We start from the raw sequence: 17,270 nt of genomic DNA on the forward strand, positions 1-17,270 counted from the left end.
CAGAGCCAGGAGGGATTTGTGACCTCTGCTAAGGACAGCCACCTTGCTGAGACTCTGGTCCTGCTGAGCTAGTGGCAAATTTCCTGGCTTTCTTATGGGCCAGGTAAACACCCTGGCCCCTCTGCTCAAAGACATGAGTTGACGCCAAGGACTCAGTATAGAGCTCAGCAAAGATCAGCATGACAGGGACCCAGAGGGCTGCACCATTAGGGGAATGACCTGGAGAAAGATTGGCCGGTGGGGCTCCAGTTCAGGGCTGATGTATGGATGATGTATGGTGGGTCAGGCTGATGTATAGATGATGGACAGTGGGTGCTGCCTCACAGCCACGGCTTCCCTGTCTCCAGTTTCCCAAGGAACCCAGAGAACATCTCCAATGAGCAGAGAGGGAAGGTTGGGGAGGAAGGTGTAGCCAGCAACATCAGGAAAGTCATGTGACCTTTGAACCATCATGGAGACCACAGGGAGATTTTTCTCACAGTTCTTTTATGTGCTCATTAGAAAACACCCACCCACCTTGATGTTCTTTATTTTATGATAAATGCAGATTTAACACCGAATATCTAAAACTGGAACTTTTTTCTCTGCCTCCTCCCAAGTGCTGGGATTGAACTCAAAACACATGGAAAACAGTTGGCAAAACAGTGTGTGCTGTTTCCACAAAGTGAACCTCCAAATAGCCACAGGTAAGCGACGCCACGTGACCAGAGACCCAGCAGCCTGTCTCCAAGACAGGGTGTCTTCCCTGGAATCTGCATCATCCCCCTGGGCTTGAGCATCCCACTTCCCTGAACTGGATGGAGCACCTCCTGCCTCCCTGGTACCCACAGGCACACAGGGCTGGGGATCTGTTGCTGCTGCTGCTGCTTATAAATGCCGAGAGCCACTGCCAGCAGGAAACCTCGTCTGCTGTATGCTTTGTGGTGGGTCAGGCAGTGTGGCACAGAAAGAATAAAGCACTGACCAGGTTTGAGAGGTGTGGGGTCTCTGGTGTAGAATCACTGCTGTGTGTCTTCACAGCCAATGGTATATACTGGAGCCCCGTCTTTCTCGCAGGGACCTCATGTGGCTGTGGCCGGCTCTGGTGTCACACTCTCTGTCCTGCCATTCATTGCTATGGAGATGCTGCTCTGAGCAGCGTCACTGTGTAGCCCTAACCCACGTATTCAGCAAAGAAGGGACAAGGTGCCAAATTTGAAGCTTCTGCTTTAAGAGTTTTTAGTGTTAGTTCTTTGGTTTAGGAGCTTCATTCATTTGTATCATCCTCACTGTCACTGTCACTGTCATCATCATCGCTGAGGGTAGAACATGAGGACTCATGTGTTTTAGACAAGTACTCTGCCTGAGCCACACCTCAGCTCTAGAGCGCACCTTTTTTACTAGAACAATTTTATGTGAATGAGTGCTTTCAGAGTATTCATGCTAAGTGCTCCAAAAGCATCCGTGACAGCCGATGAGGCCAGGAGAGGGTACTGGATGGTACTGGATCCCCTGGACCTGGAGATACAGATGGTTCTAAGCTTCCATATGGGTGCTGGGAACTGAACTGGGGTTCCCTGTAAGAGCAGCAAGTGCTCTTCTATAAAAGCCATCTCCAGCCCCCGAAGTTCATCTTTTTTTTTTTTTTTTTTTGGACTGGGGAAATCTTTTTTATTGTGGATAAGGGAAAGAGGCATCTGGAGGAGTTGGGAGAAGAGAAAGCAGCAGATTGGACATAGCCAGGGCTGGAGCAGTGAGTGTGCATATGGGCATTTGCATGCATGTGTGTGTGTTGGTGCCATGGCCTGCATGTGGGGGTCAGAGGGCACCGGTGGGAGGAGTCCTGGGGTTGGTGGTACCTTCATGTGCTCAGCATCTCGCCAGCCTTGACTTGAGGAAAGAGAGCTGCTCCTGTCCTCTGCATGTTGTCGGCTGCCTTGTCTCAGCAATGCCCACTCCAAACAGGTTTGGGCAGAGAGATGGCTCAGTGGTTAAACCCTGTTCTTTCTGGTTCCCAGCACCTTGGTGACCCTTAACTCCAGCTTCGGGGGACCCAATGCTCTCTTCTAGACTCTGTCAGTACTCCCAAACACGATACACACTTTCCTCACACACATATAGAAAATTCCAGAAAGTCGCATTTCCTGTTAGATGAGATGGGGGTGTGCTCGGGGCTATATGGCCACAGATAATATTTATTATGAAAAGAAAGACAATGGTGTGTTTCTTTCCTTTTGCATGTTTTTAAAGCTCTTGTCAAAAGCAGTCCAACAGACATGCCAGCGTCTCCTGGGCATTTTACTTTTTCCTTGAGATAGGCTGTCACTCTGTAGTCCAGGTTGGCCCCAAATTCACAGTGCTGTGTGTGTGTGTGTGTGTACATGGGAACCAGAGGCTGACATTGTTGACTGCAGTGATTCCTAAGCACCTTATTTTTTTGAGGTCGAGTCTCTCACTAAATCCGGAGCTCAATCAATCTAGGATGGTTGCCCAGTGAGCTCAGGAGTCTGCCTATTTCCTCTTCCCCAGCACTGGGGCTATAGCCAAGCAACCGTGCAGCCTGCCTTTTCTGGGGCTTCTGGGGTATTGAACTCAGGTCGTCATGCTGTGTGGCAGACACTTCACAGACAGCAGTGTTCCAGCATAACACTGATTTTGTCATTTGCAGTTCTACACAAGTTTGGAGCTAGGGTTCCCGTTCTATAGAGACTACTGGAATTGTGTCAGGATTGCAAGCCAGCCACCGTGAGGAGCACTGTCACCCGGGAGTGACATTTTCAGGTGACCTGTCACCTGCTCTTCTGTCTTCAGTCCCCTTTATCACCATGTTATGGTTTCACCCATCTGGCTGGCTTCTTTCAGGCATCTCACTATCCTGTGAGATGGTACGTGAGGATGCTTCCTTGGTTCCATTTACTAACCCAAGTGAGTGGGAAGCTTTTGGCAGTGGAAGCAGCCACAGGACTTCAGCTGGCTGGGGATCAGTGCATGAGGAGGGTACATCACTTCTGCTGGATGATGGAGAGGGAAGGATGCATCCTGCTGAGCTGCCAACTGTTAGGGGACCAATAGTCAGGTCCAGCATGGCACCCCAGGGAGATAGTGCCTGGTGACTTTGGATCCTGAGTTTGAAATCAGGTGTAGAAAGTCTAGTATGACTGTCTTCTGTCATCCCAGAGCCCATGTCTGGCTCCTGGCCGATGTCCACTAGCCCAGGTCACTAGCAACTAGCATACACTGGATCCTAACCTTGCTTTTGCACATCCTACAGAGTGAAGCTGGGGCTAATCATGTCACAGCTGCTATGTCCACTCACCCCCAACTCCTGGAGTGGGAATTTGGGTAGAGAAGTGCAGAAGCATACCCTAATGTTCGACAGTACTGCTAAGTGAACCTGAGTTCTCCCCTGTCCCCCGCCCCAGCCCGGCACCCAAGCTTCCTACGTTTGTCCCAGTGCCCTCCAACATGGAAGTTTCTTCCTTGGGTTCTTCCGTGGAGGGAGCATGTGCCAGAGGCAGATGGGTACGTCCTTTAGCATGCTGCAGTTAACCTGGTAGACTCACATGGCATGGCTGCTGCGCTAAGGGACAGGATGAGACCCCTCTCCATCTGGACGCTGACCAGTGCAGCACTATGGCCCCAATGTAGTCAAGGCATGGGTGTGAGTGGGGCTCCCCAGGGATGGCCTTAGAGCAGACTCCTTGGCTGGAGTGATCCAGTGGGGTATAAAGATCATTTGCTAAGGGAGCTGGGGACACCTCTCAGCCTCAACAAGGGGATCTTTGAGGATACATGTATACAGGGAGGGCCTATATCTATCAGAGGTAGAAACCTGTAAGTACCTTCTAGATCAGGACATCAGGTCCCTGTGCTGTCCTTGGTGAGCAGACACATAGCGTGACTGACTTACCACTGTCAGGACCCATCTACCCTGGGGTGAGCTTGGGTAGGGTTGGGCTATCCACAGTTAGAGCTGCTAAGTCTCTTCAGTGGGTTCCTAAGGCCACCAGCGAGAGCAAGATGACCAGGGTCTGTGGGACAGTGATAAGACTTGCTCAGTGTTTACCAAGGCAATGACCTGGCCACTAACATCCATTCCAGCTTGTCCACTGTGACTCCTGCTGGGCTCTGCTGGCTTGAGGCCCTGATCCATGCTGAGGGCCAGTGTCATCAGATGGGCACTCCCTGTAACCCCCACTCAGTGTGGCTCTATTGGTGCCCTCATCCCATTTCAAGAGTGGCTCACGACAGCAGCTACCACATGGGGTAAAAATCAAGAGGCAGCTGGGCATGGTGGTGCACACCTTTAACCCCAGCTCAGTTTGATGTCAGCCTGGTCTACACAGGGAGATCTGTACCCAAAGAACCGACAAGGATGTCAGTCACTAAGCCTCCGTGTCATACAGCATGACTGTTGTATGAGCAAATCCATGACACATGATGCAGCACAGGACTCAGCATGGCATCTGGGTGGAGATGACATTCTGAAACCAGCAGGGGACCATCTATTACCTGTCCTCTGTCTGCAGTCTGTCTGTCAGATCCTGTCTCTCTTACAAGAGGCATCCTGGTAGATTCTGGTTGCCCCAGGGCCTGGCTCCCTCCCACAGCTCTTGTCCCCTGCATAGGTCTAAACACTGTTTTTAGCTCTGCTGAACCAGCAGCCCCCTCCCCAGGATCCTCAGGAAGGAGGGGGCACATGGCTGGACCCATGCCAGAAATCTACATCTGGGGGCCTGAGGTTTCTCCCGCTGAGCCCCGAGACTGCGGTCTTGGCAACCGGCAAGGGCATGGAGGGCTCCCAGTGAGCTAGGTGCCACTCTCCTGGGTCACCAGAATACCCAAGCAGCTGCCATCCCTGCTGAGGGCCCCACCCCCCACGTCTACTGCCTGGGGTATGGCTGGGCCGCCCCCAGGAAGGGCTGCTCAGGCTGCAGGCTGCCAGTCACTCCTGTGGCGGTCACGGCAGACTTGCTGGCTCCAGTCTCATAGCTCTGAGGCTGTCTGTCCCTGACACACACAGGGCGCCCTGTTTCCTTGGGAGCTGGAACACGGGCTCTCTGTTTGCACCTGGGTTGGCCGTCCCTCCCCAGCCAGGCTGAGGGGGTGCTCTGCAAGGCCACACTTGTGCCCCCCTCGACCAGCCTCCTCAGCTGAACCTTTTTTGTTGTCCTTTCTGGGATCCTCTGCAGTGTGGCCCAGGGACAGGCAACATGGGCTCCGGACACCAGGCTTAGCAAGAAGGGGGATGGGGAGGTATTCCTAGAGTCTCTGCTGTCCTTGTAGCTGGTGAGCCGGGGCAGTTGTGTGCAATCTGGGAAGGGAAGCCTTAAGCACTGCCGGCCAAGGTTCCCACTGACATGGCTCTGCTTGGTTCTCCACAGGTCACCCACGGGAGACTGGAATATGACCACAAGCTGGTGATAGGCCTTCTATCCATTTGCATATATCCTACACTGGAGCGTGCAAGGGATTCCTGAGCTCATGTATCTGTGTGTGTGTGTGCCTGGGTGGTGTGTAAGGGATCCTGGGGAGGGATCATGCTGAGGACAGCAAGCCTCCTGTCCCTCAGGGAGATGGTGGTAACGAGTTGGTGCTGCCACACCGGACTTGTGATAGAGACCTGGCTATGGGATTGACTAGGAATGTGTGGTTGGGCTACAGGGGAAGCAGCCTCTAGGTTAGGGAATCTGAGACCCCCCTCTCCACAACAGGGAAGGGTTAGCAAGGCGACAGGGACGGATAGAGACAGGAGGCTGACAGCTAGGAAGCACATCCTTTTTCGAATCTCTTCTTGGCAGGATCCATGGGCTGCCGGGTCCCTGTGCGGGTCCCGTGGCTGTAGCACAGTATAGGTAGAGAAGCGGTTGGTCTCTGGTCTTTATTTCAGTGTGTGTGTCTAGATGGGGGTTCTGGTAGTGGCCACTCCCGAGTCTTAAAGTATTCCTTCAGATCCTCAAGGCGGAGTGGGGGGAAGTAAGGACCAATTCGCTTGCGGATCCACCACTTGCCCTGGGTGGCGTGCTGGCCCCCGGGGAGGCTGAACTTGTACCGGTAGTGTTCTCCTCGGATCCACCTGCAGGGCACAATGTGTCAGCCTGCGTCTCTTTGCTTCCCGTCTCCATGACCCACCCTCTCCACCTCATCCTACCAGGGTGTGTGCAAGCCTTGCTACTGGGGTGGGGCTTGGGATGTTATGTCTTTCTGGGTGTGGATCTTGAGGCATCATTGGTTGTGGGTGGGGCTGCCGTCCTTCCTCCTTCTGGAAGGCAAACCTGAGTGGGTAAGGGTCCCCGAGGGAGGGTGGGGCTGAGGGGTCATGAGCAGAGAGCCACACTGAACTCCACAGTTGGGCACTAAGAGGGTAAGGCGGTGCCGTGGAGATCGCCACAAAGTCCATCTTCTCCTGAATCTGGGGTCCTGACCCTACATTTCCCAAGGCTGGGGAGGGCAGGGATGCAGGGCCTCTGGGGAGGTTCCTGTTGTGCAGCCATTCTATCTTCTCTGAATTGGCCCTCTTGCCTTCATTTTCTCCTCAAGTTACGGTTGAAGGTCTAGGGCTGCAGGTCCTGGACACTACAGCCAAAGGGGGTGTGGTGTGGTGTGGTGTGAGTGGGGTCCTGGTCAGGGGCCTAGTGTTGGGCCTGGGAGGCTGGGGAAGAGTCAGGGCCAGGTGCTTTCCCTGACAGGTCTGGGAAGGTACTGAGGAAGGCTGACACCACCCCTGGAACGTTCTAGAACCTGCTGGTTAGTTTTTATCAATGTGACACAAAGTAGTGTCATCTGGGAAGACGGAGTGTCAACTTCCGAACAGTCTGTATCAAAGTGACCTATCAATAAGTCTGTCTTGGGGCATTTTCTTGATTAATGACAGGTTTGGGAACTCAGCACACTGAGAGGTACTACAACCCACTGTCCTGGGTTGTAGAAGCAAGCAAGCTGAGAAAGCCATGGGGAGCAAGCCCATGGGTCTCTGTTCCTCTGTGGTCTCTGCTTTAGCTTCTGTCTCCAGTTCTGAGGCTCCTGCCTTGGCCCTCCCTCAATGATGGCCTATAACCTGTAAGCTTTCCCGAGTTGTTTTGGGTCATGGTACTCATCAGCAATGGAAAGCAAGCTAAGTTCACTGACTATAGCAGGGTGTTTAAGATCAGACTCAGTGGGTAGCCTCTTCCAAAACTAGACTGGCTATGCCAGCTAGGACCCGACACGCCCAGCAGGACACTCTGTCTCATCACTCCTCCCCACTATCTGTATTCTTTTGGTCACTTCAAGAATGTTAAGTAAATGGAACTGTTTGGCATGTGAGCCTCTGGACTGGCTTCTTCCACTCAGCACGGCCTTCTAGATGCTTACAGGTTCTACAGACCTGTGCTGCTGGGCAGTAAGCAGTACCCAAGGCAGGAACACCCTGAGGCAGGCATGTCCTACGGTCTGGGCCTTCCGAGGAAGGGTAGCTGTGCCACATTCAGCTCCTGGCCGTCAAAGCTACTGTTACTGTGTATTTTACAGAGATTGGTCTCCAGCTGGGTTAAATGTCTGTCCATGAGCCCCAGCTGGGCTCAGCTGGGCTTTTGTTTTCTAGGACCTGCCGAGTAGTCCTCCAGGGAGGCTGTGGCCCCTGCCTCCCAAGCAATTCTGACAGTGCTCCAATGCTTTATGGTGTTCAAGCTGACACCTCTCCTTGCTTCAGCCACACGGAAAGGGATGGTGGCACCTTTGCTTCCAGTCGGATGGCGCCTCTCTGATGGAACCTCCTGCTTCTCCCTGCTCAGAGCCTTCCCATACACCTTGCTGGCCCCACATGGGTGGCACACTCTAGGTGACTGACTGGTCCTCCTGCTTGGTGGTGCCATGTTTCGTTCTGGATCCTGATGGGAGTGAGGGCTCCCACTGCAGCTGGGGGCTCACCTTGGCCTCTTCAACCCTAGCATTTTCTTCCTGTATTTCCCAGTGTTGTCATGGTTTGCATCCTTTAGTAAGGGCATCCCAGTCCCTGCCTCTGACGATCATTACTGTTAGTGTGACTTTCCCTGTCGTTTTACTTTCATCTTGTCCGTATTGGTTTGAGGGGAGCCTGCATGTGTGTATGTGTACCACATGTGTGCCTGATGCCAGTGGAGGTCAGGAGGGAGTTAGGTCCTTGGGAACTGGAGTTAGAGATGAGTGTGAGGCACATGTGGGCACTGGGACTCAAACCTGGGTCCTCTGCCAGAGTAGCAAGTGCTCTGAACCACTGAGCCATCTTTCCAGTCCCCCTTTTCTTTTAGGGATTCTTTTCTGAAGGCAGGTGACATATAGACTCAGTACATAAGGTGTTCTAAGTTTGATCTCCAAAACACACACACACACATACACACACAAACACAGACAAGCACACACACAGACACACGCACAGACACACACACAGAGACATACATACATACATACATACATACATGTATTGTGGTGCACACGTGTAATCCCAGTGTTGGGGAGGTATGAAAGAGGGGACTCTGAAGGTTCTCTGGACAGTCAGCCTCGCTGAACTGGTGAGATCTGGACTTGGCCCTCGGTGGCAAGGTGGTGGCTCTGGCCGCTCAGCCCCTCCACTGTCTACAGTTTCTAGATGTTTCCTTTGCTTTGGTGTGCATCTCTCCACGATTTACCATCTGGGGGTCCCTTTGTTCATTGACCTCTCAGGTTGGGGGGCTTCTGCCAACTTTGGGAACTCTTCACTAATGCTTTCCCAGCCTCAGCTGGGACTTTTCCTTAGGGACTCTGCAGTGCCCACCCTGGATCTTGTTGCTATTCTAGTTTCACACTCAGCTCAGGTGCTCAGCTGGTTGCCCACACAGGCTGCTGCTGCCTCCTCCTTCCACAGGCCACTGACTCCTCCTTCCACAGGCCACGGATACCTCCTTCTTCCACAGGCCACTGCCTCCTCCTTCTACAGGCCACAGCTGCCTCCTCCTTCCACTGGCCACAGCTGGCTCCTCCGTCCACAGGCCACAGCTGCCTCCTCCTTCCACAGGCCATGGATGCCTCCTCCTCCCATAGGCCACTGACTCCTCCTCCCACAGGCCACTGACTCCTCCTTCCACAGGCCACAGATGCCTCCTCCTTCCACAGGCCATGGATGCCTTCTCCTCCCACAGGCCACTGACTCCTCCTCCCACAGGCCACTGACTCCTCCTTCCACAGGCCATGGATGCCTCCTCCTTCCACAGGCCACGGCTGCCTCCTCCTTCCACGGGCCACGGCTGCTTCCTCCTTCCACGGGCCACAGCTGCCTCCTCCTTCCACGGGCCACGGCTGCTTCCTCCTTCCACGGGCCACGGCTGCCTCCTCCTTCCACGGGCCACGGCTGCCTCCTCCTTCCACGGGCCACAGCTGCCTCCTCCTTCCACAGGCCACAGCTGCCTCCTCCTTCCACAGGCCACGGCTGCCTCCTCCTTCCCCAGGCCACTGCCTCCTCCTTTGCATCCCAGCTCTCCCTCCCTATCCAGTGCTTCACCCCAGGGACGACGTTTCTCACTCCTCAGTTCTAAGACCCCTTTGGTTCTCCCTCTGTCTTCTGTTTCTTCGCTGACTCTTTTCTTGAGTCTTGTGTTCATAATCACCTCACGATTGCTGTGGGGAGAATCAGCCCTTGTCATCCATTGACTGTCTTCACGATCAGTTGAATGTCTTCCTAGTTCTTGCTGTGGTTTTCTTAGCAGTTTGGGTGTTAGGGATCCCAAGTCAGAGCTGAACCTTCTGTTGTGTGGCTTCTCCTAACTCCATGCTAGAAGCCCAGACTTTCTACCAGGTTAAGGTGGCAATCTAAGGCCCCCACTGATCACATGAAGCCAGGCTGGCACTGCTGCTGTGGTGAGTGTCTGGGCCACCACAGGGCCTTCCAGTGAGTGGCTTCTCCTTTTCCAGAGCGGAGTCCACATGCTTCTGGCTCTCCCTGCTAAGAGCAGGGCCATTTGCTTCGTGGCTTTGGCAGGATTACCCTCGCTGTTGCTTCTGTTTCTGCAGTGGCTCCTTTCTGGGTGTTTGCTGCTGCTTGCTTCTCCACAGACAGGAAGAGAGGCGGCAAGAAAAAGCTGTGCTGAGGGAGGCTGATGCTGGGGGTGCTGGGACCCCTTGCCAGGCCCTTCCCCCACTGGTCAAAGCTCCTGCGTTTATTTTATGGGCAGCACCCAGGGTCAGGGCAGGGTAGGGAGGAGTCTGGCCCATCCTCTCACGGGGAGACTCCAGAGTCACCACTCATTTGACAAAAGTCACAGCTGGCAGTGGGGGCAGGCTGAGGTCACATTCAGCTCTGCAACCAGGCAGAATGTGATGAAGGCCCTGCTGCTGGGCTGTGCTCTGTGGCATTCACTGTATCTCAGCAGCCTTGCACATATACTAATAGGAAATATCAGTTCTGTATCCCACAGAGGGCCCCTGGGCCCGCATCTTCACATTTGCAGTAGCTGCCTGCAGGCTTTGGTTTTACAAGGTACACCTGACCACACCCTCAGAGCTTCTGAATCAGGTGACCTCACCCTAAGCCCAGGAGGGACACAAACCCAAGACAACAGCCAGGGCTTGGCCAGTGAAAAGCTCTCCTGTGTCTAGAAGGACACAGAGCTACGTCAGAGATGTCTGGTTCCCAGCAAACCTAGGAGTGAGGTTCCACTTCAGTGTGTGCCTAGTTCAGATATCCTGGTGGCTCTAGGGTGCCGCCGGGCAGGGGGAGTGGAGGGAGACGGGGAGTGAGGCTGGTGGTCCCCACACCCCCAGTGCCACAGTAGGCAGCGTGAGGAGCACTTGGCTGCATCCCTTGCCTGGGCTGCCACCCTCGCAGCTGCTCAGCGCCCCTCAGCGCCCCTCCTGACAGCTGCGGGCAGCTCCAGGTGCAGCTGTCCTGAGGCTTCTCCAGGGAGACAGGACCGACCATGTTTTCTGTCAGCATCAATGGTAGGCAGGGTAGAGGGAGGGAAGGGGCCAGTTCAGGGCTGCTCAGTCTTCTAGTCTCTGGCTGCTACTGAATACCATCATGGATCAGGCCCTAGTGGACGCTGCCCACTGATCACAGACTGGAGTGAATAAGGAGACTCTTACCTGGGGGGAGTCCTGCCCTCAAAGGGGTTAACGGCAAGTAGGGCCAGGGCCTCAGCGTCACCAGCTAGGAGCTTACCCGCCAGGTGGAGGATCCACTCGTTCTGCTCATAGGTCTGGAAGGACAGTGTTTGTGAGGTTGGGTACAGGGACAGCCACTCCCCCCAGTTAACTGGCACCTGCCGTGGTGCAGCCTCTGACTCTGAACACCCCCTCCTCTCTGTGCTCCACTGCCTGGCTGAAGTATGGCATGTGCCAGGATTGGGTTCCTCTGAGGGCCTACTCTTTAGTCTTCCAGGAACTGCCTGCTTCTAGCTCGTTCTGGGGTGGGGGTGGGGGAAGGGCGGAGAGGGTATCACCTGAGGGTCACTCACTCATGAGCCAGGCCCAGCCGTGTTTTCTACCGTGAAAGGGATGAGGATAGAGGCATTGGATCCCACAGGACCACAGCACTGGCCTGGGCCTCAGGAGACCTGAGCTATCACAGGATTCTTTCCCAGGCAGATCTAGGGCAAGGCAGGGCCTGCTACTCTACGGAGAGGTCCCCTCCTCTATGACCCTCTTGGTGGGAGTCTGAGCACCCTTTGCAAAGACCGGGCACGCAGGGTTTGTCTGTTCCAAGAGGCGCAGGGTGGGTACCTGGAAAGCTGCGAACCACATCAGCCAGTCCAGGCGGTAGTGGTATGGCGAGATGAGGCATGGCTGCCTCCAGGGGTCGCCTGGTTTGCACTTGAACTCATAGTCTTCCCACACTGCATCAGGTGCGCTGGCGTTGGGGCTCACTGTGCCCTGCAGAATCACCTCGGTCCGCTCTTTGGTGACACTGGGGGAGATGAAGGCGGCCAGTGAGTCCACGGAACCTGCCTCCCCGCAGGTGGAGAGGGCCTTGGGTTCATGCTTCCCAAAAGTGCGTCGGGATGGACACAAGGGTGGAGCCCAGTGCCCAGCCAGGACGCCTGGCCATACCTTCCAAAGGCCCCATAGGTGTTGACGATCCTGAGCGGGTTGAAGGAGGTGTTCATGATCTGCCTGGAGCTTAGCAGATTGATAACCACGGGTACGCTGAGCCAGGCCACCAGGATGCCCAGGGAGATGTTGACCACTTGCCGCACCAAGCAGCCTAGCCCGAGGGTGGGGGTGGGGGTGGGGGAATTGTTTCTCACCAGCCAGGCTCCTGATCCCAGGGCAAAGCTGCACTATCCCTTCAGAAAACCTTGCCTGCTAGTCTGCCATTCAAGGCTCAAAAAGACCTACAGACACATCCAGCCGGGCATGTAAGATACTGCCTCCCAACCCATGGCCTGAGGAAGGTACCTGAGCCACACCTGTTATGCTGGAGCTAAGAACATCTCCCAGAGCAGTGTGAAGAATGAAGTGTGACTGTCTAAGCAGGGGACCCTGGGAGTGGCTAAAGAGACAAGTGACCTTGGCCCAGGCCTGATAAAGGACCCTAGATAGTAGATGCTCCCTCCCAGGGCCTGTGGTTCAGTACACACCCTTTGAGTGCTGTGACCTGGTGGCTACCCAACCTTCCTACATTTTCATGAGGCTTAGGCAGGAGGGTCATGGGGCTGGTGGGGTTGGGAGCTGTGTTGCTGGTTTACCTCTGTCTCTGGGCTTGGGCTGGACCCTTTGTGTATCTTCCCTCTGCATCTCCAGGACTTGCTTCTTTAGGCCTTGAGGTCCTGAGGGAAACAGGAATCCCAGAGCTGCATCGTCGAAGCAGGCAAGGCTGGGCACGATGGTGAGCCAGTTCAGGAAGCTCAGGTTCCCACTGATGATGAGGATTACCTGTGGGTGCAGACTCACACTATGATAAGCTTAGGACCCAGGGCTGTATGTATCTGTGCCGGGTGCCCACGCCTCAGTAGCCCAGCAAATGCTCCAGGGGGGCTTCTGAGCCCCTCTCTGCTATTCTCTCAGTTCTGGTCCCAAGTTCTCTCTAAATGTGTGGCTCCCACCGAGACCCCAGGTGCAGAGCCTGCTACACATGGATGTAGAACCCACACAGGAATTGGCAAGCCCAGGAAAGGCTGTGGAGGTTTGGCTTGATCTATCAGTGTGGTGCCCTGAGCATCCTGGACTCCCTGGGACATATCAAGGGGCAGCTCTGGGATAAGGCAGGCCTAGTGGGAAGGGCTTGAGGTATAGACCTTGCCTGGAGGTGGGGGCATGAGAACCTAGAGGGATCTGGAGCTCACAAAAAGCAAAACAGGAACAAGAGACAACACGGTGGCCTAGGGCTGAGACCTGGAGGGCAGTGGAAGCCGGCCACAAATGAAAAGGACAGAGACTGGGAAGCCTGGCTTCAGTCTAGACCTTTAAACAGACTGGATGGATACAGATCACATGGCAAAACACACCTGCGCTGTGTGCAGCTCAGGGGCTTCGAGTTAGGCTCACACCATGTGGTTACGATAGTCAGACACCCCTACTCTGAGACATTCTGTGGAGCCTTACAGCAGTGAGCTCTCCTCACACTCTGATGATACTGGGCTCTCTTGAGCTTCACAGAATGGGAGACACAAGGTGGCTTCTGGGGTACTATGGAGGGTCACCCCATAGGTGACATCTACCTCAGAGTCCTTGTGCTCCTGCAGTAGACATGACTTGTGCTGAGCCACGAGGTAGACTACTTTCCAAGATGGCCACCACAGGACTTCACACTCCCACAAGTGCAGGAGGGAGAGGGCTGAAGGTTGTGGCTCAACATTATTACCATCTGGGGCTGCCACCTGGCTTACAGCCTCAGGCTGATCCCCGCACTGATCAAGGCCCTGCTGCTCAGAGGTGTCACACCCTCTCTTGTCCTCCTGAACACTTGGGTGCCTCATTGTGGAGCATGGGCATTTCCTAGCATCCCTTGTTGGCTACATACACCTTCATCACACGCTGCCCACCTTGTCATTGGGTGGTTGGAAGGTTTAAGATTATGCAGTTTACAACCAGAGCTTTCTATACCAGCTGAGAAGCCTCTACCCACTCCACAGTGAGACTTCTATGGGTGCAGGGCCAGTTACCTCTCCCCTCCCTTTTGGTATTCATTGTGGATGGACATGGTATATACAGTATCTAGACAGGCAGGTTCTGTTTAGGTCTACTGTGACCTAGGGAGCAGAGACTGGGGTGGGGTGAGGGCAGAGGAGGCAGCTCTGACTTCCCAGAGCTGGAAGGAGATATGCAAAGCTGGTTGACTGGTGCCTGGGAACCCAGGGGACAGAGAAAGATGTAGGAGAGCTCCTGACCATGGTCTCAGTAAGATTGCTCTCTCATGCCAAAGAATGCAAGTCCTGGCTCCCTGCGGGTGCTGTGGAGGCCATTTACGTGCCTGTGGAAGACATCCGAGCACCCCTGTCTGTTCCTAGAAGCTGTACCAGCCTGCCTGTTACCTTCTGTGACTGGCCTGGTCTGCAGTATAAAACCTCACTGGACAGCTGGACATTGCTTTCATATGGGTCCATCTTTTCTTGAGGGCCAGTGAAAGAACCCAGGTGGTCCCAACTTCTCTCTTTTTCCTGGCTCTGGATTGATTAGACTATGCAGTGCATTGCTGTTAGGCCAGGCGCTTCTGTGATCTGTGTATTTATTGTCCCCAACTAGGGGAACTTGAGGGAGTGACTTGTTTATGTTCCTCACTCCAGGATTCATTTTATGTGGACTGGATCCTCTGTGTAGCTGCATTTCGATGCTCCGCTGTCTCCTGCTTAGCCTCAGCTCCAATCCTGAGTGTGTGTGTGTGCCCACTCTCACACATTCATTTAAATGTGTTGCATTTAAAATGTTATCCGTCCACAGGGAACGGAGTCCTAGAGTAAGGAACATGAACAAGTCATTCCCTCGAGTTCCTCACGTTAGGGACAACAGTGTCAGATCACAGAAGCTCAGAAAATTACGACCAGAACCAGCTTGAAGAAACAACACGGGTCCTGATCCAATTTCCAAAACCACTGAGAAAGACAGACCACATGGAAGAGCAGGTTCAAGAGTGACAGTCAGCCACTCAGCTGGAGCAAGGAGTGATGGGAGAACGGGGGAAACCACACAGTTAGAAGGAGGCGTGATGGAGAACGGGGGAACCACACAGCTAGAAGGAGGTGTGATGGAGAACGGGGGAACCACACAGCTAGAAGGAGGCGTGATGGAGAACGGGGGAACCACACAGCTAGAAGGAGGCGTGATGGAGAACGGGGGAACTACACAGCTAGAAGGAGGAGTGATGGAGAACGGGGGAACCACACAGCTAGAAGGAGGCGTGATGGAGAACGGGGGGAACCACACAGCTAGAAGGAGGAGTGATGGAGAACGGGGGAACCACACAGCTAGAAGGAGGAGTGATGGAGAATGGGGGGAACCACACAGCTAGAAGGAGGAGTGATGGAGAACGGGGGAACCATATAGTTGGAGCGAGGTGTGATAGAGAATGAGGGAAGGACACCCTCATTCAAGCAGTGAGGTGTGGTGGTGCACGTCCCAGAACTCAGGAAGAGGTGCACAAGGGCTGCAGTTTAAAGCTAGCCTCAACTACTATCTTAACAAAACAAAAACCAACCAAGCAAAACCAAACAACCCCTCCCCCCCCCAACAAAACCCAGTGAGCTGGGTGTGGTGGCACATGCCTTTGATCCCAGCACTCGGGAGGCAGAGCTCTGAGTCTGAGGTCAGCCTGCTCTACGTAGTGAGACCCTGTTTTTGTTTGTTTGTTTTTTGTTTTAAAGTGAGAGATGCCCATCTAGTAACTAAAAAGAACGAAATGAAGCCCTCTTCAGACAGAACCTGACTCTGTAAGTGTGGAGCTAACCAGTGCACAGCACTAAAACGGTGAAACGCAAAGCCAAATTTAGGCCGTTGGAGAAACAGCTCACCGGCAAAGAGCACTCCCTGCTGCTGTAAAGGACCTAGCTCACAGCATGCAGCTTAAACCTGCCTGTAACTCCAGCTCTGGGGCTTCTGGCGCCCTCTTCTGGACTCTGCAGCATCTGCACTCACATGTGCACAACCTCCCCTCCCCCCAACCTTATACATATATTTTTTAAAAAATCTTTAAAAATTTTAAGTCTTTAAAATTCTTTACAATAATAAAGAATGTATCATGACTGTGATCACTGAAAACAATGGGTATACAAATTAGCCTGTAACACAGCTCCGTTTTTGAGACAAGGTCTCTAGGCCCAGGTTGTCCTCAAACTCCCAAACCTCCTTTGTCAGTTTCCTGTGGGTGAGGTTACAGGTGTGTGCTGAGTGCTTGGCTCACTTTGATAGAAGAGAATAAGCATCGCATGTGGGAGCCTGACTTCCAGCTAGCTGACGGAGCATTGTTTCTGGGGTGTCTGTGCAGGTCCAGAAGAGAAGCATTTGAAAACCAGCCAGAACAATGATGCTCTACCCAATGCCCTGGGCATTACCCACCCACCAAGGGTCTGGAAAGAATAAGAGGGTCCAGGAAAGGCCTATCTCTACTCCCAGGGCTGGATGCCACCTCTTCCTTCTCAGGCCTGTGGGTGTCCCTGCTCCGTGAGGGACAGGTGGTTCACGGGACAGTTGGTGATTGAGTCCTCAGTAGTCACTGTTTTCTTTCTGCTGGTAGCCACCTCAGGCAATTCAATTCATCTCTAGCTCCTGAGCAGGGAGGCTGCACCTCAGCACCCTGAGGTGAGGCTCTGACTAACCACTTTGCTGAGACGCCATGTCCATCTGCTGCAGATGTTTGTCTGCTCCTGCTCCGGCGAGGCTGGGGTGATGTCCTACGGCCATGAGCGTGTGTGTGTGTGTGTGTGTGTGTGTGTGTGTGTGTGAATATTCCCCATGGGCAGGCTCAGCGAGCTGAACTGGACCTTGCACTGCATGAGGCCTCCTCAGCTGCCTGACAGCCATGGTTGCATGCCCAGGGAGCTCTGAATGTCATGGACCCTCCCTGAGCTCATGGCCTTGTTGGTGGGGGCCACTGGTATGAACCTATTTTCAAAACTCCCCGTACTAGGTGGGAGATCCCAGAGAACCAAGTGCCACAGAGCCCACTTTGTATGTACCTGTTGTGGAAAAGCCAACAAGAGCAACTGAAGGAGGGAAGGGTTTGGCTCACAGTTGGAGGGCGTGCAGTCCATCAAGGAGGGGGAAAGCATGGAAGTCAAGGTGGCTGGGCACATTCTGCCTGTGGTCAGGAGGCAGAGAGAGATAGGTGCTGGTGCCTAGCTCCCTGTTCTCCTTCTTCCCATTTCATCCAG

At 53.9% G+C, this 17,270-nt stretch overlaps 1 protein-coding gene across 2 annotated transcripts in view; it reads right to left on the reverse strand.

The window, feature by feature from the left end:
* Positions 1-469: 469 nt before the first annotated feature.
* The window catches only part of Lmf1 (lipase maturation factor 1), an 83,876-nt gene continuing 67,075 nt past the window's right edge, over positions 470-17,270 (reverse strand). For both annotated transcript variants that reach the window (XM_029471135.2, XM_085833368.1), the window contains 5 exons: positions 12,654-12,840; positions 12,016-12,169; positions 11,689-11,872; positions 11,053-11,165; positions 470-6,055 (listed from right to left, as the gene is read on the reverse strand). In XM_029471135.2, coding sequence (XP_029326995.1) covers positions 5,866-6,055; positions 11,053-11,165; positions 11,689-11,872; positions 12,016-12,169; positions 12,654-12,840 — 828 coding nt within the window. In that variant the 3' untranslated portion in view covers positions 470-5,865. The remainder of the gene's footprint in view (positions 6,056-11,052; positions 11,166-11,688; positions 11,873-12,015; positions 12,170-12,653; positions 12,841-17,270) is intronic.

Source organism: Mus caroli, unplaced genomic scaffold (genome assembly GCF_978045245.1).
Source record: "Mus caroli unplaced genomic scaffold, Mus_caroli_1 scaffold_18, whole genome shotgun sequence".
Lineage (NCBI taxonomy): Eukaryota > Metazoa > Chordata > Mammalia > Rodentia > Muridae > Mus > Mus caroli.